At 35.0% G+C, this 24,889-nt stretch overlaps 1 protein-coding gene across 1 annotated transcript in view; it reads right to left on the reverse strand.

Annotated features, from left to right (window-relative positions):
* The window catches only part of LOC130256276 (hornerin-like), a 48,420-nt gene that overhangs the window by 17,505 nt on the left and 6,026 nt on the right, over positions 1-24,889 (reverse strand). The window contains exons 5-40 of the mRNA XM_056497768.1: positions 24,050-24,158; positions 23,366-23,392; positions 22,989-23,024; positions 22,167-22,211; positions 21,095-21,136; positions 20,895-20,936; positions 20,342-20,380; positions 19,465-19,500; positions 18,788-18,826; positions 18,130-18,147; positions 17,558-17,593; positions 16,514-16,555; positions 15,587-15,616; positions 15,298-15,333; positions 14,568-14,603; positions 14,203-14,247; positions 13,564-13,599; positions 12,313-12,348; positions 11,948-11,992; positions 11,617-11,646; positions 11,310-11,354; positions 10,136-10,168; positions 8,685-8,705; positions 8,209-8,250; positions 7,994-8,029; positions 7,834-7,869; positions 7,455-7,502; positions 6,756-6,785; positions 5,504-5,539; positions 4,833-4,874; positions 4,586-4,627; positions 3,660-3,698; positions 3,090-3,131; positions 665-706; positions 524-562; positions 85-126 (exon numbers count right to left, since the gene is read on the reverse strand). Coding sequence (XP_056353743.1) covers positions 85-126; positions 524-562; positions 665-706; positions 3,090-3,131; positions 3,660-3,698; positions 4,586-4,627; positions 4,833-4,874; positions 5,504-5,539; positions 6,756-6,785; positions 7,455-7,502; positions 7,834-7,869; positions 7,994-8,029; positions 8,209-8,250; positions 8,685-8,705; positions 10,136-10,168; positions 11,310-11,354; positions 11,617-11,646; positions 11,948-11,992; positions 12,313-12,348; positions 13,564-13,599; positions 14,203-14,247; positions 14,568-14,603; positions 15,298-15,333; positions 15,587-15,616; positions 16,514-16,555; positions 17,558-17,593; positions 18,130-18,147; positions 18,788-18,826; positions 19,465-19,500; positions 20,342-20,380; positions 20,895-20,936; positions 21,095-21,136; positions 22,167-22,211; positions 22,989-23,024; positions 23,366-23,392; positions 24,050-24,158 — 1,420 coding nt within the window. The remainder of the gene's footprint in view (positions 1-84; positions 127-523; positions 563-664; positions 707-3,089; positions 3,132-3,659; positions 3,699-4,585; positions 4,628-4,832; positions 4,875-5,503; positions 5,540-6,755; positions 6,786-7,454; positions 7,503-7,833; positions 7,870-7,993; positions 8,030-8,208; positions 8,251-8,684; positions 8,706-10,135; positions 10,169-11,309; positions 11,355-11,616; positions 11,647-11,947; positions 11,993-12,312; positions 12,349-13,563; positions 13,600-14,202; positions 14,248-14,567; positions 14,604-15,297; positions 15,334-15,586; positions 15,617-16,513; positions 16,556-17,557; positions 17,594-18,129; positions 18,148-18,787; positions 18,827-19,464; positions 19,501-20,341; positions 20,381-20,894; positions 20,937-21,094; positions 21,137-22,166; positions 22,212-22,988; positions 23,025-23,365; positions 23,393-24,049; positions 24,159-24,889) is intronic.

Raw genomic sequence — 24,889 nt, forward strand, 5'->3', positions numbered from 1 at the left:
AAATTTACTGTTTTGTACTTGAATACTCTCTCAAAGAATACTTTTGGGCTGCTCCTGTGCAGGCACAGTGACCAGAATATTTACCTGGTTACCAGAGTAAGAGCTGTGGGAAGAACCTGGGCCGCCCTGAAAGAAAAACACAGACCAGCTATTTTCTTGCAGATGAGAGTTGGAATATCTGCACATCTGGTTCTCACTTTGCCCTTTCTCCCAGTTTGGAGTTAATTTTTGTGTGCCTAAGTAAAACTCAAGACTATTGTTGCTAAAGTGGAAGAAATCTTCTGACAGCAGTTTTCTTAACCTCCTGAACTTCAATACTGCAAAGAAACTGCAGAGACCATTCTGTACTGTTCTCTCTCGAGCTTCATACCACCAGGTTACATCAAGGTTAATTAAAATTTTCTGCTCTGAGGGATAAGAGTCAGGTCTGTAATTTTAGTATGTCATAGCACCCACAATACTGGGAGTAAAGGAACCAGGATGGGAGTCTGCATTATCCTGTTGAGGGAGGAAGAACTACTACCTGTCCATAGGATCCTCCAGGATAGAAGAAAGGCCCTCCCTGTGCAGAAGACAGAATGGGTTACTGGTTTATATCTGGCTGCTCCTTCAGGGAAGTTTTTAGATGGAGATTCTGAACAGGGCATTTTATCTGAATGTTTACCTGGTTACCAGAATATGTGCTGTATGAAGAACCTGGGGCTCCCTGAAATGAAAACACAGACTAGCTATTTTCTTGCAAACAGACATTTACATAAGTGAGTCTACCATGAATTTCTACTCTTTTAAATAAATCTTTACAGCAACCATTAAAAGAGAAGTCTGGTTCATACTTATTTTAGAGATAAGGAAGCCTGTAGCAGGTTCTGTTATTTCCTGTTCCAGTTAAATTATCTAAAAGTAGTAGTAGCATTTAGTTTTTCTCTTTCTAATCACAGAATCCTATGTGATACCTTGCAGACTCTATGTTTTCATTGATGGTCATGACCCTAAAGGTCTTTTAAAAAACTGCCAGAATACTGGCAGTTTTTAAAGTGCTGAGAGTATTTAGGATAGCTTATTTTTCAGTTCACCACTTAAAGGGGAAGACTATTTACAAGTTCCTGACATTCACTGTAACTGTCACTTCTCCCTAATATACAAATCAGGGGAAGTATTATTCTGTGGTTAGACTGCTTCCTTTGAGACTCTTTGTAGAATAAGATCTTGTCTTTAAACGAAACTCAGAGAAAAAGCAGAATAGTTTAAGTGTGAGGAATTTGGGGATTCACATAAGTAAACCCATTTTTTCCTTTGAAACAAGATGGTTTAAATATGTGTAGCTCTGACCCTTAATTTATAATGTTCTCCAGTTTTGATGAGGCTTTTGTGTAACTCATACTTTTTAAATCTAAAAGAAAGCCTTTTGCAAGAATTTTCTACTATGCTGAAGGACCTTTAAGGAATCACAGAATCACAGAATAAACTGAATTGGAAGGGACCCAAAAGGATTATCAGGTCAAACTCCTCATCCTGCACAGGACCAGCTCCAAGAGTCACATCACATCCCTGAGAACATTGTCCAAACATTTCTTGAACTCTGCCAGGCTTGGTGCTGTCACCATTTGCCTAGGAAATAGACAACTCTCTCTTTAATGAGAGATTTATGAATAGTAGTTTATTTGTAAGTATTCATCTATCTATACCTTGCTTTTTATTATTATTATAATGTAACCTATCATGGCCAATCTGTTTACATGCTACTGTAAGCACTGTAGCTGCCATGTGTACATGGCCCTGGACAGAAAATAAAGATAAGACCATGAAAGGAAAGATCAAGTCTACTGCTGTGTAATTGATAATTAATTAATTAGATCAGCTGATAAAAATGCGAAGTGGAAGATCTCTTGTGTATCAAAGTTGACACATTTGCACTGAGAACTGGTTTTCTAACGCATGCAATTTTGATGTCTTATTTTCTTTATGTCAAAAAATGTTGTTGATAGCAACTAAATACTCTCTCCTCAACCATGCTGTGCTAGATTTCTGTTAAGAACTTGTTTTGCAGCAATTAAAGCATGCAAAGAAAAATGTTTATTAGAATGAAAAAAACTTGCATAAAGATCTCCATGTTTTTTCTCATAAATGGATTTTTTCTACAATCACATAACATATAAAAAGGTTTTTCCTTAATGAAGTTTCAATATTATTTATTTTAATAGACTAGTTTATATTTCAAAGCATGTAGGCCATGGTTACTACTTAGCTTCAATTAGATGAAAGAGGAGCTATTGTACCTGATCAAAATTGCTGTTGCTATATTTTAAGTTCAGTAAGCAGTAATTTCTTTATACAATTAGTTTGCTTAAATAGTATCGAGGTTTTTGCAGAAAGAATTATTCACAAAATGCTTCTTGTTGAAATCAAAAACTAAAAAAACACTACACCATTCAAATGGGTTTATGTAAATACAACTGCAAGAAAAAATTCAGAAATATGCATCCTGGTGGAAGACAGGTTACTTTAAAATCCAAGGTGACTTTAATAGCCAGAAGTTTGGTAAAGCTAGTCTGTAATGCCCACATATGCACACTCCTTGGCCTTTTTCCTGGCCCAGAGGCATTGCCTAAGAGAAAAGTTTGTCCAGTGCAACTGACATTGAAATTTTAGTGATTCTCTTTAGGAGAAAGAACAGTTTAAATGTAGATTTCAGAGATTATATTTTGAAATATTTATCAAATTTTGATATCTTTAGTCACAGTATTTTATTGCACCAGTGAGAAAGACAAGGAAACTAAGCTGGATGAAACGAAGTACTGCGGTTACTACAAGGTCTATTGACTGGTTTTGGAAAACAATGAATAATTGGCACATAATAGTCAAGTGACAGAGCATGTGGATCACCTAGGACAGTTATAGACAATTAGTGGTCAAATGGTAATTATGCAGTTAAGTGGAACTTATTCCTTCATTTAATTGTATATAGTTCTACCCATACTAAGGAAATCACCACTAATGTTTAGTGTTAACCAAATGTCCATATTTACAAGGTGATTAAATCAAAATACTTCATTATGTAGAAGAAAGTATAAACTCAGAAAAATAATTACCTGTCTGTGACCACTGCTTCCATCAGGACAAATGCAACCACCCTACAGATTTTTTTAAAAAAAGAAACAATTATCTTTTTGGAAATGTAAAATAAAATCGTGTTTCAGATGCAAAACTGTTTAGGGGAAGAAAGTCAGTGGGACTATAGAGAAGGTGTGACCTTTGCTGTACCTAGAACAAATGAGGGGACAGCACAGATGTGTACAGTTAACTTTTGCTTTGGAATTCAGACTGATCATGCAGCTCTCAGTGTGATTCCTCAATGACATGCCTCAGCAAGAGAGAAATATCAGGCTAGTTAGGAGTACCCCATTGTGCTGTCACCAGTAAAACACATAATTGAAACATTATATATTGTTATATTGAAAACAGTGCTAAAAAGTGATTTCAGAGAGCCATTTCTGATAAATTTGATATGAATAGGGTCACTTCATTATTTTAAAAAATTAATGGATAACATCACCATTCTTCCATGTAAAACTACTTAAACTCTGATTTCTGAATTTAATTAGTTTAATTACTAGGAAGCTATCTGAACAAGACTAGTTAAAGATAAAGAAAATCCTGACCTGATTACTTGATCCACTGGTTGCAATAAATGATCCACCCTGTGAAGAAAACAATTATATTTTATTAAAGCATTCTTTTAGAATCTAGAGTATAAAACTATGTAGTGAGAAACACTATTACAAACTCTATTACTTCCCTGCACCAATGAACACAACCTGTTGAATTATTGTGAAAAAAAAATTAGTATGAAACCTAATTAAGTGACTTGATACAATTCACAGGAAATGGGCTTAGGGAAACTAATTAAGAAAACTGTTATCTTCCAGAGCTCAGAGATCTGTTTGCAATATTGAATTAAACTTCAAACTCTCTTGAGACAGAGGAGTCTGCTACTGTTGTATCTACATAATGCTGGCTGTTGCTCAGTTTCAGACCCCTGAGAAGCTGATGGGTACCAATCCAAGATATTGAGAAAAACAAAACAAGGTGCTACTCTGGATCAGTGAAATTTCACATAATTCTCTAATAAAAACACTGCTGCAGCAGTACATAATTCTACAGAATATGAAAATTGCACCTACTTTTGTAATGGCAGCATGCAATCCCTAAAATGCACCTTCTTACCAAATGCAAAATGAAACAATCATATCTATATGGCCATTACAATCAAGAGTGCAAGAATGTTTCTAAAATAAGAATCTGAAACTATATAGTTTGTGTTTTTCAAATGAATTTTACAAAATGTCATATAAAGAAACACCTGCAATTCCTACCTGCTTAGTGGGATGAAGGAACAGAAGAAACTATATTCTGAGCCTAATATCACTATTTACAAGTGTGCAAAATTATAACATTATAGGGAAAATGGTGTCAAATCAAAATAGCATCCTCCAGCACAGAAAAGTTACTGGAACCTAACTTTCAAAATTAAATATAATTTAGCAGAAAGCTCTTTGATATCATGCAGTTGACACTGCACTATTACCTGCACGTCAGAATGGCTGCTATTTGAAGGAGAAGATGCATTCTGTGAAGAAACAAAAAATGACACATAGCTGTAAAGGTAATAAAATAAAATACATAATTCTATTAGGAAAGAACTACCTAATCCTAAAGAGAAATAGTTATTTTTCTGTGGACACTATATCCTTCTGTTTTGTAGGTAATACTCAAGGAGCTATAAGCTTACTACTACCAGCAGTAGTTCAGAAAAACGGAAAGGAATGGCTTACCTGTACATCATAGGCTCTTTTGCTTAAAACATGTGATGTGTCCTGTAAAAAACCAAACATTTACAGTTATGAGATGAAAATTCTGTGATCAGTGATCTTTTTCTTTCCATATTATTTGTTTATAAGAGCTCCAGACTCATTATTGTTTACATTGAACAGGAATGCATTATTATAAAATAAAAGGCTATTTGCACATAATTTTCATAGGCTACTACTGAGTCTGACTTGCAACTATGCAATACAGATATCTCTGTCTCCTACACAACCATTGAGCATAATAAATTAGGAAACATTATTATTCCTTACTTATTATGCTATCTTTCTTCAGCTAAAGTGTTAGCTGTCCTTTGTATGATACTAATTTAATTTTAACTGTAGCTTGGACCAATTCCGTATGTGTTTAATGAAGAGCAGGAATTTGAGGTGCCCTATACTTCAAACCATGATTTTGATGTTTTGTTATTTATATTTTTTTCATATATATGCTTTCTTTAAAGAGATTAGTCCAAAGAGCAAGTACCCAAGTAATTTTATTTTACTTTTCCTTTATGTAGGATGATGTTAACTGCTATGATTAGGGACAATTTAGGTATAATAAAGACAGATTAGGTATAGTTAGGACTAAAATCCTACAAGCAGGCAAAAAGTAAAAGAAAAAAAGCATTACTTACTCGGGCAACAACTTTCTTCTTTGCACAACCAGAACGCTGCAAAGGAGCCACAAGCCTGTTAGTACTTTATAGTTGTAGTTGTCAACATGAAATACTTTAGCAAAAATCTAGTACTTGCCAAGGTCATGTTTGGAAAAGGAAAATGTCCAGAGATCTCATTTTGTTTGTAGGAAGAGTTTCAAAAAGCATCTTCTTTGTCTGTTTTCAGTTTATCTCTTTCAACAGAAGTTCCTGCTTAGAGGATTCTCCCTCAGCTGAATCACTGTAGTTTAATGTACAATCTGTTTAAGGATCCTTTCTCTATCTACTTTGTTTTGTTTTTTTTTTTTTTAATTTAGCATTCACCATCCTTCTTCTTCAGGAAATTTAGAAGCAAATCTTTTATGATGCAGTCTAGCCATCCAGTCATACAGACTGGATAGAGATAACCAAGGGAATACTAACATCTTTTGTGACTTAAGGAGGAAGTGAGTATACTCCTAAACAGGGCTTCCTGATGACGGATTTTATTTTTCAGAACATTTTGAATTGAAACTAGTGCAATGCATTCAAGGTAAATACAAGCCAAAACAAACGATGTTTACAGAGGCCTCTGTACTTTCTAGAATACATTTGGTATAGTACTTAAGTACTACAGAAGAAAACTAAGGAAAACAATGCAGCAGAATAGTGAATGGCTGAGAACAGGAAATGCAATTAGCTGATGACAGAAGGTTACTCTAGATGGCAGTAAAACAAAAGGAGGCTCTGACAGATGGAAGAATCTTTTCTATGAACAAGTAGAGAAAATATAATTCATTTACACAACAATGTATTTGCTTGGTCACAATCTATTCATGTTAATCACCGTTTCTGCTTGTAGGACAGATGGAAAGTCTTGACAGAGAAAGTAACACTGGGTCATACCAGGCATAAATGTTACTTTAAAACAACAGCATGTAAGTGAAATTAAATCTGAATGAGTGAGAAAAGAGATGGCTGCATGCCTCGTACACAAGTGATTAATTCCCAAATTATCTAGTCAAAGTGGATATATTATAAAGAAAATGTATTAGTATATATTCTTAGAAATATTGTGCCATTTGAAGTAATTGTGCAGCAGCCTTGAGTATGAAGAAATAATTAACTTTTTGAAGGACATTATAAAGCAATTATATGCTAAAGGTCCACAGGTCTAACATAAAAGTGTTCAGTTACTAATACTGTCACTAATCATTAGCATTTGAACACTACAGAACAAAAAAGTACTTACCTGGCTATTGGCACTGTAGGTACTGTCATTCTGGAATAGAATACATTATTTCCATTTTAAATACATTATTTAAATAAAGTAAGCTTAAAGAAAACTAGTTGTTTCTGATACTGCATGCAGACATAACAAAAAAATCACTTATTGCTCCCATTCTCCACATCTTTGTCTAAATTAGTTTGAATTTCTACCATTCCAGTCTGAAAAACATTGCAATAACAACCTTAGATTGGTACAAATGTAACATGAAAAGCAGTGGAATATCTGGCACTTCTTCTTGCATTCATTGTATGTACCTAAAGATTTTCTTGCAAGTTTGGTTTTTTTTTTTTTTTTTTTTTTTTTTTTTTTTTGTTTTTTTTTTGTTTTGTTTTGTTTTGTTTTTTTTGTTTTCAGTTAATGCAAAATGTACCCTTAGATTTTGAGGAAAATATCTGTTACTGAAAAACCATTGAAGTATTCATTTTTACTCATATTTCACTTCATCAAGTTAAATGCATTTAAAAGCACTAACTGTTTCTTTAAACATATATATGACAATTTTCAGCAAGAGAAGAGGCAGTTGCTGAAACAGCCGTTAATGTGAAAACTCAGCACTCTTTCTGGATCATTCTGCTCCAAAGACTGCATCTAGCAGAGCAATATTTTCTCATCTAAGTGGAAAATGTTGTGATGAAAATATATTAGAGAAAGCATACTCACATCATCACAAGCGTTAGGATTATTATCATATGAGGAATCTTGTGACTCCTGGAAAGACATGAGATACCAGTTATTTTCTTACAAAAATGAATTGCTAAAAGTACACTTTCATGTTTATTCTACGAGACAGAAGAGATATTTGTGTGAAGAAGCTGAGTTAAATTAAATTAGGATCATTGAAAGACAAAAAGGAGCAAAGTCCATAGCTGCAATAGTGGCCGACAGGGAATGTTTCAATCTTCAGAACAGAAAAAAATCCAACAAAACAAATCTAAACCACGAAGAGCACAGAAACAATTATGTTTTATTAGATCTTTTGAGAAAGTTGATACAGGGAGTACAAATAATATGTAACTAGGAGAAAGAAAGAGCTACTTACCTGATTATCATAATAGGTGTCTGAGGATGATCCACCCTTTAAAACAAATAAAATACTCAATCAAAATCAAAGAAAGTTCAAATATAGAAAATCTGATTTTAAGCAGAGGCTAAAGTTTATATGAGGTGATGTATAAGCAGTGAAATAAAGTATTACTTACTTGGCCACCACCATAGTTTTGTGAGTAGGATCCATCCTATAAAACAAACAAATGTAAAATCTACTTCAGAAGAAACTGTGATTTGGTTCAGAGACTATAAAGCTGGAATAAACAATTGCCTAGGATTCCTTTGAACAAATACAATTTTCAAGATATTTGGCTAAATTATAAACACTATACAAATTCTTAACAGGAGAAAATCAAGGTCTACCTACCTGGTTGTCACCATAATTTTGGGAGGATGATGACCCACTCTGCTAAGAAACAACAACAACAAAATAATTAGAATTTACATTATCATATTGCAGATTAGATATTTTTCAGTCATCATGGAAGTTAAAACAATCACAAAACCTCAGTGAGAGGCAATTGGCTGCCACCATAGTTTTGTGAGGAGTATGAACCACCCTGTGAAAACAAAACAGCAACAGTCATAATGCTAGAGAGCTGAATTTTATCTGAGTGCATACAGCTATCCTAGGCTGCTGTGTTGTATGGAAATTCTAAGCAACTTCCACTTTTATGCAAGTGGAATTTCAGGGCTGATGAAAAGTATGTCTGCAGAGAATGAGTTACAATCTGGACATGGAGAGACTCTGCAAGAATTTATACCCCCATGAGCATGAAAACTGTACTGTGGATTAGAATTGCTTTAAAAAATTTTACCAATGGATAATAAAGATCTACCTACCTGACCACCCTGTGATCCACCCTGTAAATCAGACAAAATGCTTTAGACACTGTTTGGCCATGGAATATTTTTGATGAAAGCTATGATACTTGCATATCAAGAGTAGGAAGCAGAGGCAGATATGCAATATGAATATAATTTCTAATGTAATGAGCAGATTGCCAGTAGTGCAATGGTAAACACTAGATGAGACATAAACCAAGGAACGTCAAACATTTAACTAATTTCTATGCACAGATGAGTTCCATTCTGAACACTTTCTAGATAATGTATAATTTTTCCTCCATTTATACAAATGGAATGAATTTAAAGTCTCCTGGAAGAATTATTATACAGGAAGTTGTGACCTGTGAGATACAGTGGTCTTGAGGAAAAGATGTTAAATAAAACAATCAGTATGCTTCAGTGTGCTCTCATTAGAAGAGGAATGTAACTACTTCCAGTGAAACCAGAAGAGGCACTTGTAGAAGTGTCAAAAGTGCACAATAAGAATAGTGAAATAATGAACTATTGAAGAGAGTGGGATATTTGCCATTCACTAAAATGGAACTGAGGCTTCATTCAAAACAGCCAAGGAAAACTGAAATAAAAAGTATTTTCTTTCAATGTTCTAGAAGATTTTAGAGCAAAATTTAAGCATTTTCTTTAGTCTTAATAAGAAATAGGTCCTCTTTAAAAAAAAGCTGTTATAAAATGTATACCTATTGCATATTTAATTCTATCAAGTTACAATAATATATTACATGCAATGCATTGTGTACACTGTACCACATTATAATAATACATTGTAGCAACATCTATGCTGCTTGCATATTTATAAATATAGTATATATTTATATTTCTAAAACACACTATTTGTTGAAGGAAGCTATGCAATTTTTCTGTTTCTTGTGAAAACTCAGTAAGAACCAAAAGAAGTATAGTGAATAAAAAAGAAATCATCTGTTGCCATTTTCTGCTTAATTTTTAACATCATAGAGATGACTTCTTTAAACACAGCAGACATCTTTTAGAATAGTGGTTTGTAGAGCTCCAACTCTTGACCTTGTAACAAATACACATGCAGCTATCTATAATTCACTGCACAAAGTTTTTTCAGGGACTTCAACTGGAAGTCCTAAAATATTTTCTATATGATAGGAAAAACGAGGCTGGTGAGCTCCAGCCCTGATTTAAGTCATGCTAGTTAAGCTACTCTGCAGCAGACTTCTTTCCAGAATCTGGCCTAAATGTCCTATAGAATTTGACATTTCAAAACATAATGCTAGGAAAAAAGGGGGAAAAAGTTCCAAAGCCCCTGTGATATTCTTGTGTATATGAAAATAGTAAGTTCTAATCTCAAAATTTGTAAGAATACATGGATTTGTGCAATATGAATATGAATTTGGGACTAATTGTGTTAATGGCAAAAGTAATTTTGGATGCATCTTAAGAGAAGAAAGCCCATTTACCTGGTGGCAGGGATTGCTATCATAGGAGGTACCCTGTCAAAAACCAAACAAACAAAAAGGTAAATGCCATTTATCTTGCAAAGTAATTAGTTGCCTTAAAATTTCCAATGTGAGAATTAGTGTAACAAAATTCAGTCTATAACATTACAGAAGGTGAATTTAATTTTGTTTAACTATTTAAGTATGTGGCTTTACCCTCTCTCACTCGCATACCCCCATACAAACATCAAGACACTTGCACACAGATGATCAAAGGAATACTTGTGAGCCACATGGAAAGAGGTAGGTTGATAATTGATGCCTCTCTGTATCATCCCTATTCCTCTTCGCTGGTAAAGATGAACTGTTGGTGGGGTTTTTTCGGAAGTAACTGTTACTGTTGGGTGACCATCTATCTAAATGTGGCCATCAGTCTCTTGCTAGATTCACCACCATGGATTTTTGGCAAGGCTTCTGCTCAGACCCCTTCATTCACCTGTTTTGGTTATTTTGTGATAACAGGATGGGGAACAGTACACCCAAAGAGTTCTACCCTGGTTGCCACCCTCCCATTATTACAGCACAAGTCTTCTCTTGATAAGTCAACCTGTGACACAGCTTAGTGGAAATAACACATTCCTCAGTGCTTATCACTTTCATTGCTGGTACTGTGTCCTTGTACTGTTCCTTATGAGGCTTCTGGTTGCTTTTCTTAATATATTTATTTAAACATAGGTTTACTACTGGCCTCATCCATGATCCTTTCCCCTGGGATCTCATCATCAAAGACATTGTTTCTACCCCATTGTAGACATACGCAAGTTGAAATGGAAGCAGGTTGTAAACTACGAATTTAATTCTTGCTCCATTTGAGCCACTCTCTATTACTGTTGTTTTCTATAGAAAATAAATGGAGCAACATCCAAAAATTCCCAAACAAAACCTTTATATACTTAATGAGTAGGCAGATTAATCACTTGTCTTCCCTGTGTAACTCCAAATTGGAGCAGCCAGCTCATATTGGTTACAATGGCCAAAAATGTCAGCCTTTCTTGACCTCTGTGATAGATAAGTTCATGTAACAATGGAAACAATATATTTCAAACTAAAAACATAATAAAAATTATGTAAAACATGTTAGTATAGCAAAGAAAGCTGGGTTCATTTTTCATATAGTTTGGAGAAAAAGTCTTACTTGTCCACAGCCACTGCTGCCAAAATAAGCAACAGATCCACCCTGCTGGGGAAAAGAAAAAGACCAGGTCATGATAAAAATATTGCCCTTCTCCATTTCAAACAGATTGAAATAAATTTTCAATGGCTTTAGCTGACAGGCTAAAGGTTCCTCTCTACCATATATTTTTCCCCACATGGTATTTCAGTGGTAAACTAAATCAAGAACGACTCAGAAACACCAAGAAGGAAAAGAACCACCCATGCCCCAAAACCCATTTACAGGTTTCTACAGAAAAGCTCAACACATTTCAGCCACAAAGCCTCACCTGGCCATAGGACTGGCTGCCTTGGGAACCCTTCAAATAAAGAGAAGATAATTACCACCTTGACAAGGAGGCTTCTTTATAGAGCATGATATTTATGGAAATAACAGCTGCATGTGGGATTTCCTAAAAGGCTCTTCCTGTGCCAGAGGACACAGAGCACTGTGCTAAAAGCTGTGCATCTAGGCAGCACATTGTCTTACCCTCAGCAGAAGCCACAGCTCAAATTGAGGCACAGACTGCCAAGGGAAACATCACTCTCAAAAGTCTGCCAGTCATGCCAGTCACAGAGAGATGAGTGAAAGGCTGTCTACAGAGCAGCCAGTTTGCTTACCTGGCCATAGGAGCTGCTGCTGCTGCCTGAGTAACTTGGTCCACCCTGTGACAAGGACACCATTTGGTTACTTCCCTTTGAATAAGGGATCCAGCCTGCATTATCAACAGCAAGCAACTACATCCTAAAGCCATGCAGGGCACTATGCAGAGCCAACCATCTCCTCAGCATCAGGAATGCTGAGTGTGATGATTTCACACACTGGGATTCCAGATCAGTAAGTAGCACATGCATAAATGTTGAGTGAGAATGGACACTTTCAGAGAAAATGTCCTTTAAAGTTCAAATTCTGAGGGACTGCCAGGTGCCTTTTCAGTGCCATTTCTGACATGCTCCATTCTGACTGGTGATTGACTGGTGCTTACCTGGCCATAGGAACTGCCACCTTGAGGCTGGTACCCCTGTATGAAATTAATGATTGATTCATAGTTACTGTATTTGTGAAGCAGATGCCTCTCTAATGTCTAGTTTTGGGGTAAGAAAACATAATAAGAGAATGTACAGACCCTACTGCTTAACTAGACTTATTTGATCTTTCTTATTCTAGAGAATTAGGTGGTCATGCTGTGTTTATTGCATGATAATCATAGAGTAGTCTTGCATCTGTCTCAGACAGTTCTCCAATCTTAGGAGAGTTTTTACAGGAAGGGTCACAAGATTTTCTTATTATGTTTCATTTTCTTTCTTTTTTTCAGACACTGGGCTCAGATGGCTAATGCTGAATACTAGGTGAATATTGATTTAACATAGTTGTATTTTCCATTGGCCTCAGTTGCATAATTCCCTTCATCTGAGGGAAAACCGGGGTGAAAATAATTTTTAAAAATTACGATAGAATCTTAGAAAAAATACAGCTTCATAAAATGGAAACGAAACAATGCAGTTGAACATAGCGGGTCAAATAAATTAGCCAAGGATGACTGTATTTAAAAAAAAATAAATTTCTCAGTAATATTAAGTTACTGTGGTTCTAATTTGCTGCTGTAATTTGCCTTCAGTATAATCTCAAAAATGTGCAGGCTGTTTCATGTACATGTAGATGAGTGCTACAGCTGCCTGAGAGCATTATGAAGACAGGGGTTATGAAAAAGTATTTGAAGTATGCTGTCTATTTTTGTTATCTGACATAAACATCCTGGCAAAACTCACAGATATCTTAGGGATGCCTTAATGTAGGTATTAACTGTGAAGGGAGGTAGACATTCATGGGTTGCAGGCTCCAAGATAAATTCTTAACTCAGCTGACAATCTGACCCAAGGTTCTTTAATTTCTCAGCACTACTTCTCTGCTGACAGCAAAGGAGGCAGCAAAGAACTGACAATAAATTTCTATTATACCATCAACTGAAATGAGAAAAGCATCAAATAGACTGTTTCTACCATAAGTTTATAAGGTCCACATGGGTGGGAAAGATAAAATATCAGCAGAAGTCTATGACTCGTGTACATATCTACGAAAAACACAACGCTCATGTTCACAACAAAACATTTTAAATGGATTCAGAACTACGATGGTTAGGAATTCAACATGAATTGAAGAATATTTTAAAATTTGCTAACTTTTAAGGTCAATGGCACTCCACTTTCCCAAAAGTTTTATTCCAACTAACATTTACCTGTCCATAGGAGCTGCCACCTTGAGGCTGGGAGCCCTGTAAGAAAGGCACAGAGTAATTTGTAAGCAGAGTGGCATAACTGTAGTCCCAGCACAGCCAAAATAGAATCACAGAATATGAGAGAAAAACCCATTTCCATTAGAGGTTCCTCTCTACTATGTTTTTTTCCTCTACATGGTATTTCAGTGGTAAACTAAATCAAGAACGACTCAGAAACCCAAAAGGAAAAGAACCACCCATGCCCCAAAACCCATTACAGGAGAGGCTTCTACAGAAAAGCTCAACACATTTCAGCCACAAAGCCTCACCTGGCCATAGGACTGGCTGCCTTGGGAACCCTTCAAATAAAGAGAAGATAATTACCACCTTGACAAGGAGGCTTCTTTATAGAGCATGATATTTATGGAAATAACAGCTGCATGTGGGATTTCCTAAAAGGCTCTTCCTGTGCCAGAGGACACAGAGCACTGTGCTAAAAGCTGTGCATCTAGGCAGCACATTGTCTTACCCTCAGCAGAAGCCACAGCTCAAATTGAGGCACAGACTGCCAAGGGAAACATCACTCTCAAAAGTCTGCCAGTCATGCCAGTCACAGAGAGATGAGTGAAAGGCTGTCTACAGAGCAGCCAGTTTGCTTACCTGGCCATAGGAGCTGCTGCTGCTGCCTGAGTAACTTGGTCCACCCTGTGACAAGGACACCATTTGGTTACTTCCCTTTGAATAAGGGATCCAGCCTGCATTATCAACAGCAAGCAACTACATCCTAAAGCCATGCAGGGCACTATGCAGAGCCAACCATCTCCTCAGCATCAGGAATGCTGAGTGTGATGATTTCACACACTGGGATTCCAGATCAGTAAGTAGCACATGCATAAATGTTGAGTGAGAATGGACACTTTCAGAGAAAATGTCCTTTAAAGTTCAAATTCTGAGGGACTGCCAGGTGCCTTTTCAGTGCCATTTCTGACATGCACTATTCTGACTGGTGATTGACTGGTGCTTACCTGGCCATAGGAACTGCCACCTTGAGGCTGGTACCCCTGTATGAAATTAATGATTGATTCATAGTTACTGTATTTGTGAAGCAGATGCCTCTCTAATGTCTAGTTTTGGGGTAAGAAAACATAATAAGAGAATGTACAGACCCTACTGCTTAACTAGACTTATTTGATCTTTCTTATTCTAGAGAATTAGGTGGTCATGCTGTGTTTATTGCATGATAATCATAGAGTAGTCTTGCATCTGTCTCAGACAGTTCTCCAATCTTAGGAGAGATTTTCCAGGAAGGGTCACAAGATTTTCTTATTATGTTTCATTTTCTTTCTTTTTTTCAGACACTGGGCTCAGATGGCTAATGCTGAATACTAGGTGAATATTGATTTAACATAGTTGTATTTTCCATTGGCCTCAGTTGCATAATTCCTTTCGTCTGAGGGAAAACCGGGGTGAAAATAATTTTTAAAAATTACGATAGAATCTTAGAAAAAATACAGCTTCATAAAATGGAAACGAAACAATGCAGTTGAACATAGCGGGTCAAATAAATTAGCCAAGGATGAGCGTATTTTTAAAAAAAATTCCAGATCTATAAGTAGCATATGCATAATAGTTGAGTGAGAATAAACACTTTCTTAGAAAATGTTCTTTAAATTCATATTTTGAGGGACTGCCAGGTGCCTTTGCAATGCCATTTCTGGAATGCTCTATTCTGACTGGTGATTGACTGATGCTTACCTGTCCATAGGAACTGCCACCTTGAGGTCTGTACACCTTTAAGGAAGGTAAGATTATATTTGTAAACAAATCTGATTGTCTCAGTATAGCAGCAACAGAAAGGTCCATTTATTCTTAATGTCCCTCTGTACCATGTTCTTTTTTTCTTCATGCTATTTCAGTGGTACAAACCAAAATCAAGCACCCCTCAGAAACATCAAAATGTTAAAAAAACTGCCCATGCCCTAAAGCCCGTTTACAAGATGGAGTCCTACAGAAAAGCTCAATACACTTCAGCAAAAAGTCTTACCTGACCATAGGACTGGCTGCCTTGGGAACCCTTCAAATAAAGAGAAGATAATTACCACCTTGACAAGGAGGCTTCTTTATAGAGCATGATGTTTATAGAAATACAGCTGCATGTATGCTAAGAGCCCTGCAATAGATTGTCTTATTCTCATCAGAAGCCATGACTGCCAGCCTTGTGCATACTGAATATTCGTGATGTTGAGTAGTGATCAGTTCTGTGGCCCTGATCCCTAAAAGCCATACTTACCTTTTGAAACAGTTTTCTGGTTGCATTTAGTGCTGTAGAGAATATTGACACACTTTTGCATCCCTCCTACCCTTAGCCCCTGAGAGTAGGAAGACCTAAAGAGCTGTCATACTTAGTTCATACCATGAATATTTTCAAGTTTTAGTTTGCAATAATTTTTGATGCCACTGTGTATTTTCTAAAATTCTCTCGCTTTTTTTTTTTTTTTTTTTCCCACACAAGTAGCTTTATCTTCATGGCTTTAAGCAATGCTGGAAGACGTTGCACACAGTTCCACAATTATAATTTTTCATCATTCTTGATATGGCTCAGCAACTACCCTTTACAACTTTTGGAATTTGAGGTCTAATATGCATGGGCTATGAATCTATCAGTATAGTGCTGACGGTGATGAGCCTAGAATTGTTTCCTCTCAGGGCCGTGACATTTGTGCTATGGGTGGAATACATTCATTTCATGTCAACCCATCACACATGGAAATGAATTTGTGAGCATCATGAATAAAATCATTTAAACACCAATATCAGGTGGTATTTTCATGAACAAAAGCCATGGAAATAGAAATACCTGCACCTGCGAAATCCATTTTTAAATGCAGAAAATAATTTAGTCCTAAATTGTGCTTGCCCTGTTTTAATGAAGTCTATGGGAATATTTATAACATTTTTAAAGTTTACTTACCTGGATATAAGTACTGCTGCTGGTTTGCTGTTTTTGTCCACTCTATACAGGAACAAAAAAAAGGTTATTTATTTTTAAGAGGAATTGCTTATGCATTAAGCCATTTCAAGAAGCAACTCTGTCCTTTTATCTACTAGACAGTTTGAAACCCACAGAGTTCATTACAACTTTTCTTACTGCCATCTCCATACATCTTTGTGTCATATTGTGGTATTTGAAGTGAGTTAAAATAATTCTGCCTTTAAAATGTACCTCACAAATTGCCTTAAACTCATATCCATTTGTATTCACATTATGACTGATTTTTTTCATTAATAAGCACAACAAACTTTTAACAGAGGCTTTGCCAAAACAAAAATTCAAAAATCCACAATTACAATTTAATGTAAGGAAAAGACACTGAAAAAAAAAAATTATTCCCACAAAATACACGGATTATGAGAAGAATAAAATATTTTTTATATTTACACATTGAGAACAGAAAAATATGTCGGATTGATATTTATAGTACTTTATAAGCATACTCTTAATGAGATTAGATTGCAATCAATTTTCCAAGCGCCTGGTTATCAAGAAGCAACATTACACATACAACAGTTCACCTAAGCATTAATGGCAGGATTTAAAAAAATAGTTCTGAACTGGGTGTTTCCATTAAAAAATGGACTGTTTAAATGAAAATGGAACTGCACAGGTTGCAATTTCTATTTGATACTGAGTAACAGTCAAGCTTTAGTTGTAGAATTCCGAACTCCCTCCTGAGCAGACCAAGACAGTAAAATTTTGCCAGTTTTGAGAGCACAATGAAATTAGCATACAGAAGTTTTCAAATTTTTTAAGTGTAGTCTTTATCCAGCAATCAGATAAGATATCCCCTTTGCTGTAGTCACAGAAATGCCCTACTCTGCCACTGTAGTTTGTGGACATCTAAGATATCACTAAGTTCTCCACACTTATTTATTCCCTAAGAAAGGAATTATTATTCACTTTACTAAGACAAATCTTCATTTAAAATCCAAGTATAATTAATAAAAAAATGTCTACCTGTACTATGATCCTTGTAGCAGAGCTTCCCAAACTCTGAAAAAAAAATCCAGAAACAAAGAAACATAGCACATTTAATGGACTTGTTTAATGCAATGCACTTAAACAGAAAATACCAAATTGAACTATTTAGTTTGAGAGAATAAAGGGAAAGGTCGTATGTGTGATGTACTGTGTATCAGCTCTTAACACCCAGCATTAAGCTAGTTTATTCTCAGTTCTGAAGGTTTGGGGGGGCAGACTGACCCTACTAAGGAATTTTCTACTCTTACATCTTCTGTGGAGAGAAGCAGAGCACAGGTTATATGCACCACCTTTCTGCACTACCAATCTGCTTGGCTTTTCCAAATGTGGGGAGGGAATCTGAGACACCATCACCCCTCCAACCTGTCTCACTGTCACCTGCACTGCACATACATCAACACATACAAATCCACTTCCTCATCCAGGCATTTTTTTGCTGAATTCTGGGACAAATGTAAAAGAGTAGCACACACCATCCTGAGACAACTGGTTTGATCCCATAAGAACTATAATGATACTATAGGAATCACAAGAAAAGGTATGCCTACCTGAGGGAAGGTGTGACGCTGCAAAGAAACAGAAAAATCTTTCATTATTTTGCACAAGGGCTTGCCCAAATGGAATATTGCAGTAATATTGCAGAGAAAGAGAAAAAGGGCCCTTATATTTCAGATGCAATATATAGTGGAATGTGAAAAAATTATATAGAAAGGATGGCATAGAATAAATGAATCTTATAATTCATTCAAATTAGAACAACTTGTTCTATTAGAAATTAAACATATATAAAATATTACACTATAAAATCTCACTTCAAGCACCTGAAGGTTAAACTTAATTTTAGTTCCAAGGAAGCAATGTGGAAATGCAATAATTGAAAAATGAGAATGGAAGTGAATTTACAGAAGAAAATTGCAATAGAAACAGAAAATCAAAACTTTCAGGAACACAAAAACTGCATACATGGAGAGACCTGCAGCTAATCCATTGTCTCTGCAAGTTTTAACCTCAATCACAGAACCACGAGGTTTGTACCTATCTCATAACACCTTCCCTAAAGATAACTGTACATATAGGGTAAATCCTGCCTGCCAAAAAATTATCTTCTGGAATATTTCTGAAAAATTAAAAACGTAGATATCTGAAAGCTTTTTGGGCCAAAATTATTTCTAGAGAAAATGTGTACTGTAGAGAAAAACAGCTTACCACAGGTGGAAAAGGGTTGCTGTTGGCAACGACCACTACCTATGAAGAAACCAGAAGGAGCTGTTTACTTGCCATAGAGACTATTTAAATTATTAAATATGTCATAAAAATGAAGAATACTAAAATTTGTAAATTTAAAAACTGTGATAATAATGCTATGGACAATCTCTTCTATAAAATAGCATTCTTATTAAAAAAATTCATGCATATTACCAAGAATAGAGTGATATATATTTATACATAGTTTACACAAGAGTATAAGCAGATAAAATATTTGCCCCAAACCAGATAAATACTCAGCTGTAGAGGCAGGAGCAGGATTTCATGTCTTGTACCATATCTCCTGGTCTATACTATGTGCCCTTTTGGATCCTCAGCTTTCCACTCCAAACTAAAACATCAATTTATTTTGTCTTTATTCAGTATTATGATAAAAAATAAAAAAGACTTGATACTGAGTTCATTAAAAAAAACCAAAATAAGCCAAGTGCAATAATTGTATCTTCTGCTGTGTTAATGTTTTCACATTAGAAGCTCTCCTTGCCTCTAGGAACCAAACCAAATCAAATCATATCAACCAGTCTGGATTAAAACCTTTAAAAATCTTGATTGAAATAACAGGAGTCATGCTAGGTTATAACTGTAAGAATTTTTTCCCTTTAAATAGGAGTGCTTACCTTCTTACTGGAATCTGAACTGCTTGAAGGGACAGACTGTAAAGAACACAGAATTCATATGTTGCTTAAGCAAATGTATGGCAAATTAACTATTCTCCACAAGAATATTATACTAACATGACAACCCTGAAGTACCAAGCAAAATAAGAGTCCAAAGAAAATTAATATATTGGCAGTTAATTAATGAACAATTGCGATAAGGCTTAATTATTTTCTAAAAGCCAAATTATTTTGCTAGTTTTACAGAGTATTGTATAAAAGCTGTAAATGTTTCATCTAACATCAAACTGGAAGTTTGTTTGCAGTAAAAATAATCTATCTGTTGGGAAAAAAAAAAAAAAAAAAGCCCTCTTCTTCCTTAAAAAGCCCTCTTCTTCCTTAATAAAAAAAAAAAAATCCAAACTCCAGAATCATCTCCTCAAAACTAGAAAAGTTACCATTGCAATAGAAACTGGAAAAAATAGGATATGTCACAACAAGGTAAATTATTTAAATGAAGCATAAAAGAATGAGCAGTGATGTTTTGCATTTCATCCATCAATAAGTAAAACTGCATAAGCAAAAGTAATGAAAAATACTTTTAATTCTTAGAAAGCACTGACTTTTGGAAAAGCATTATAAAAGTAACTGGTGTCCATTTATAGAATAAATATAATTGATTTTTGGTACAAAATAGAAGTAGGGATATAGTAACAAACACCAAATATGTAATTCATCTGATGAAGTTATTTCCAGATATGGTCATTACTAAATCATTTGAAGAGAGTTTGCCTTTATCCCCTTCCACAAATTTAATTATTGTGTGGTAAATTTGAGCATAACTGCTTAGGTTTTGAACACCTTAGGAAGCTAAAAACATGTCGGAAAACACAATTACCTGGCCATAAGTAAGACCACTGCTGGATAAGGATGCACTCTGAAATAAAAATATAAATCAGGTACTTATTTAGACAATAATTTGCTAATTATTAGCCTGTTTTCAAGTGAAAATGAAATAAAGGAGATGGCAAATAAAATTTTCTCCACTAATTAAAGCACTAATATGCAAAAATTGTAAAAAAAATATAATAATATTCCACAATATGCAGTATCCGAAGACAATAATTTTACCTGATAAAAAATATTACAGTAAGAATTCTGACATTTTAGTAGGGTAACAAATTAAGAGTTTCTAATTGGTGATATTATGTATCACCTATGTGTATATAAACACCTTAAAAATAAATTATTAGGCTTTAAGGAACTGCCAATGTAACACCTTTTAATTTTGGGTTTTAATCTCAGCATAATATATCAAGCTAACACTATTTTCCTGAATATATTTAGGAAGACCTCAATAGCTTTACAGAATCAAAGGCAATTTGCAATAAGGAGATGAGTTAAGAAGCATAGTAGGAGACAATCAGTAAAAACATCTAGAACCAGCTTACATCTCTGCAGGCATGGGAGCCATATGCACCAGCAGCACCTCCCTAAGACAAAAAAGAAACCAGTTATTTCCCAACAGTGTTTCCTGGTTGGAGCAGAGGCTCCCACATGAATATTCATTAAATAATGCCATTGAAAGCTAGGAGTTACTATGAGTATAGTTATACTGGGGACAAAAAGCAAATGTAAAACTAGTGCTTACAGGGCCACATCCACTCTTGCTTATTGTGTAGACTACTCCACCCTGAAATAAAAAGAGAAGTCAATTATTTCCATATAAAAATCCAAATGGGACAGACAGAAAAAAACTAATGCCGTGCTGTTGATGGCATGAAAAACTTTGCAGATTACAAGGTGTATGTACAAGCAAGTGATAAGCAAGTAAACTAGTAAACTAGTTCACTGGCACTGCTTGCAATAATTCTAATTTAGTGTGAGACATTAGTCATCATCTGTATTTCATACAACTTTTGTCAACTTTGTCACTGGTCATGAAACCTTTCAAAATTTTACTGAATGGCTCATATTTTATAAAAAAATGAATAACTTCAAGTAGTTGTATGACAAGATGAGAAACTCAACACTTAGAAAAGAACATGTATTATATATGAAAAAAATACAAGGATGAAAAGCAGTTTTTAGCATATATACCAAAATAATTTGTGTTTATCTGGTACTTTTATCACAAGCAGTAAAGATTGAAGAAATGGAATATTACTAGACAATTCACAAATAAATATAGCAAGCAACTAAAGTTAGTTACTAGTAAGAAATATGTCCTTGAGAAGCTCAGTTAAAGAAAGAGAGATACCTGAAAGTATCTAGAGAGATACCAGAAGGTATCTAAGAGATAAGGAGAGAGTGGGTGTATTAATGGTAGTGGAGATAATCAACTTAAAACCAAGTATACACTGATGTGGTTAATGAAGTGAAAGTGATGACAATGCAGACATACATATTCCAGAAGTTTAAAAGGCTAACCACACAGTGATATCCCCAAATTTTCAACTGCAAATATAGTCTGGTGTTAAAAGCAATACAGACGTTAAACTGGAGGAACCTATTGAGTTTAACAGGGTGGAGGAAGTTGAACTTAGCCCAGGTACTGGGCTGGATTGCTATTTGCTGGATGAATAACTGTTATTCTGGGTTAACTAGCAGAGAAAATATTTCAGTACAGTATTAAATCACCTCACTGCTCTGCAGCTACAGAATTTTAGTCATTCAAAGTTACTGAAGGAATATATACAAATGCTGGAATTTAGGACTCATACCTGACTGCTTGAATAACTGTTCTGAGAGGAACTGGAAGGTCCAACCTGTAAAGAAACCAAACTAGTACTTATTATCTTGCTTAAAAATTATTTTTATGTAAGTGATTTTCAGGAAAGAAAGTTCTACTTGGTGGGAAAAGGAAGAACCCACAAAGAAGTTTTCTATGACCTCATTTCACCAACTGATACTATTCAAATTATTTCAGAGATCTTTCAAGACAAATAATCAAAACTGTGCCAATCCAGCTGTTATAAATAGCATAATTCTGCTGCCTTGCATCCGTTTTTATCTGACCTCATACACTTGATGTCCATCATTGAGGAGCTCTACACCATCACAAGCATTAAAAAGTAGATGAAATGATATGACTATGTAATCATTAGCATATTTGCTGTAAAAAAGCAAAGAAGGGAAAGAGGCTTCTTCACTGAGCTGCCAGGGATAGTTTTTGAAGGAAAAAAAAATCAAATGGCTGTATTCTATATCTAGATCATGGTTTGCAAAAGGCAAGGTTTTAGAGCTGTTGAAATAAATGATCTCAAACAGCAAGAAAACATAATAAAGAGTGAAAAAAGGAAAAAAAAAACTTCTATAATAGAACTACTTCAGATTAGCTAGAGAGAATCTACAGAAGGAAATGGTAGCAAGGCTGACAACCCTTTAGACAGTTCTAGATTTTTAATCAAAAGATAAAGTGACAATAAAAAAAATAAACTGAGTGACAAGGGGGAAAAAGACATGCCTAGAAGCATTTTCTAACTGGGCCTTGAGATCTTGGGCAGTTAGTAGCATGTCAATGTCTTAGGAGAAAGAATATTTACCATGATGCATCGGCCTGTTGAGTAAGTCCCTCCACGCTGCAAGAGAATACAGGTTCCAGTTACTGTTTATTGATTGGTGTAAAAATATCACATTACTTTAAACAGGAAATCAAGTGAGCTCACATGGATAGTCTGAGCAAAGAAATGAAGAGTTTCATTCCTGACAGTATATTACAATATCTGAGAACTGACTAATTCAAAATAAAAATACCTTCAAAACTGAACACAAAAATGAAAGTATAAATGACATCTTGCTAGGAAAGTAATTTGAATGGTACAATAGAATCTTCATGCTACAAGCATGAAACAAGCTGACCAGTAGAAGAATTCTACTAAGGTAACTGAAAATAGGGAAATTGAAGAAAAATTGCTCTTACCTTGTTACATTCTAATTCGATCATAAGCTGTGGAGGAAAAAAAAAAAAAAAAAAGAGAAAGCATTACCAAATTATTTACTGCAAAAGAGGGGGCAGCATATTATAGGAAACAGGAAATACACTTGCTGAAGTGAACACTTGTCTCAAGTTTCTCACTTTTGGTTAGATCACAAGTTCACATAAATCAGCACTGCTACAGTCCAATACAGCAGATTTGAAGAGATTTTCTTTACTTGTGCTGCTAATCATGTTTAATATGTTTCATATAAGCATAATTCTTGGCAAAAATATTTTACCAACTCCTTTCAAGAATATGCTAACAGTTACAGATCCCAGGGGCTGGGGCAGCAGTTAAGAACATGACTGTAACATCAGAAGTACAGTACAGTTTGCCTTATAACAAATTTTCTTTTATTTTCTTTCTTTTTTTTTTTTTTCTGGATAATTTTCATAATTAGATTATTACTTTCCTCATTTTTATGGGAGAAAAGTAGTATTTACTTTATTTTTTCATCATTTTAATAAGAGGAGTAGGCATTTAAATTAAAATTACTGAAAATATCTAATGATTTTGGCCATCATAGTTAATGAATAAATGACAAGAAGTCTATGTCTTGTATCAAGGAAAAGGCTTAATTTTAATTACTGTATTAATTTCTATCATTCAAATACACTAAAACATACCTTCCTTTTACTTTTTCCTGTCGCATTAACTGACTCAGAATGCGTAGGTGTGAGAGTTTTGCTTTGAATTCCAACCCAAAAGTTATCCAGGTTTTGAACAACAGTTGCACTAGAAAGAAAAGAAAACTATTTATTTTCTATCAAAGTATTTAAATATAAAATGCCAATGAACTCTCATCCCCCTTTGCCCCAGCCAAGAAGGGCTCTGTTCTGGTTTTAAGTGTATACAGTACAAGTTTCACAGAATACTTTTCCTTATAGTGAGTGACTTGTATTATCATCCAGCATAATTCTGAAGATAACTAAAACAGATGCTGAGAACAAGCAGAAGAGGAATAGACACTGTTTGAAGAAGCCTTTACTCCAGTGAGGAGTATTGGCTCAAATGTCCATCAGAATTGTCCCATATGCTCTGACAATCTGTATCTATGATGGTGAACTGATTCTCATGGCAAAGAGTGGAAGCAATTGTGGTTTTGCATTCTTTTGCCTGTTCTTGGTATTCCTCAAGACTTAATGAAGCAAGCCAAAGATGGTCCTATCATAAATCTGCACTTAAAAGAATACAAGCTATCGAATATTTAGGTATTTTCCAATATACTTCAAGCATGCATTTGTTAGAGTAGGTGGTGTTTTTACAAGCTTCACATCTGCAAGAAATGTAGCATTAAAAGCAGGCTAAATACATATTTTCCTATTTCCAGAAGTTAGTTCATATGTCATACTCTTATTTTGCAATTTATATTAGAAGAATTTACATCAAATTACTCTTCTGCCACTATTCAAAATGAAGAAATTTATAGCTGAATTTCATTATTTCAGGGAAGGAGTTACATTCGT

Source organism: Oenanthe melanoleuca, chromosome 8 (assembly GCF_029582105.1).
Source record: "Oenanthe melanoleuca isolate GR-GAL-2019-014 chromosome 8, OMel1.0, whole genome shotgun sequence".
Classification (NCBI taxonomy): Eukaryota; Metazoa; Chordata; class Aves; order Passeriformes; family Muscicapidae; genus Oenanthe; species Oenanthe melanoleuca.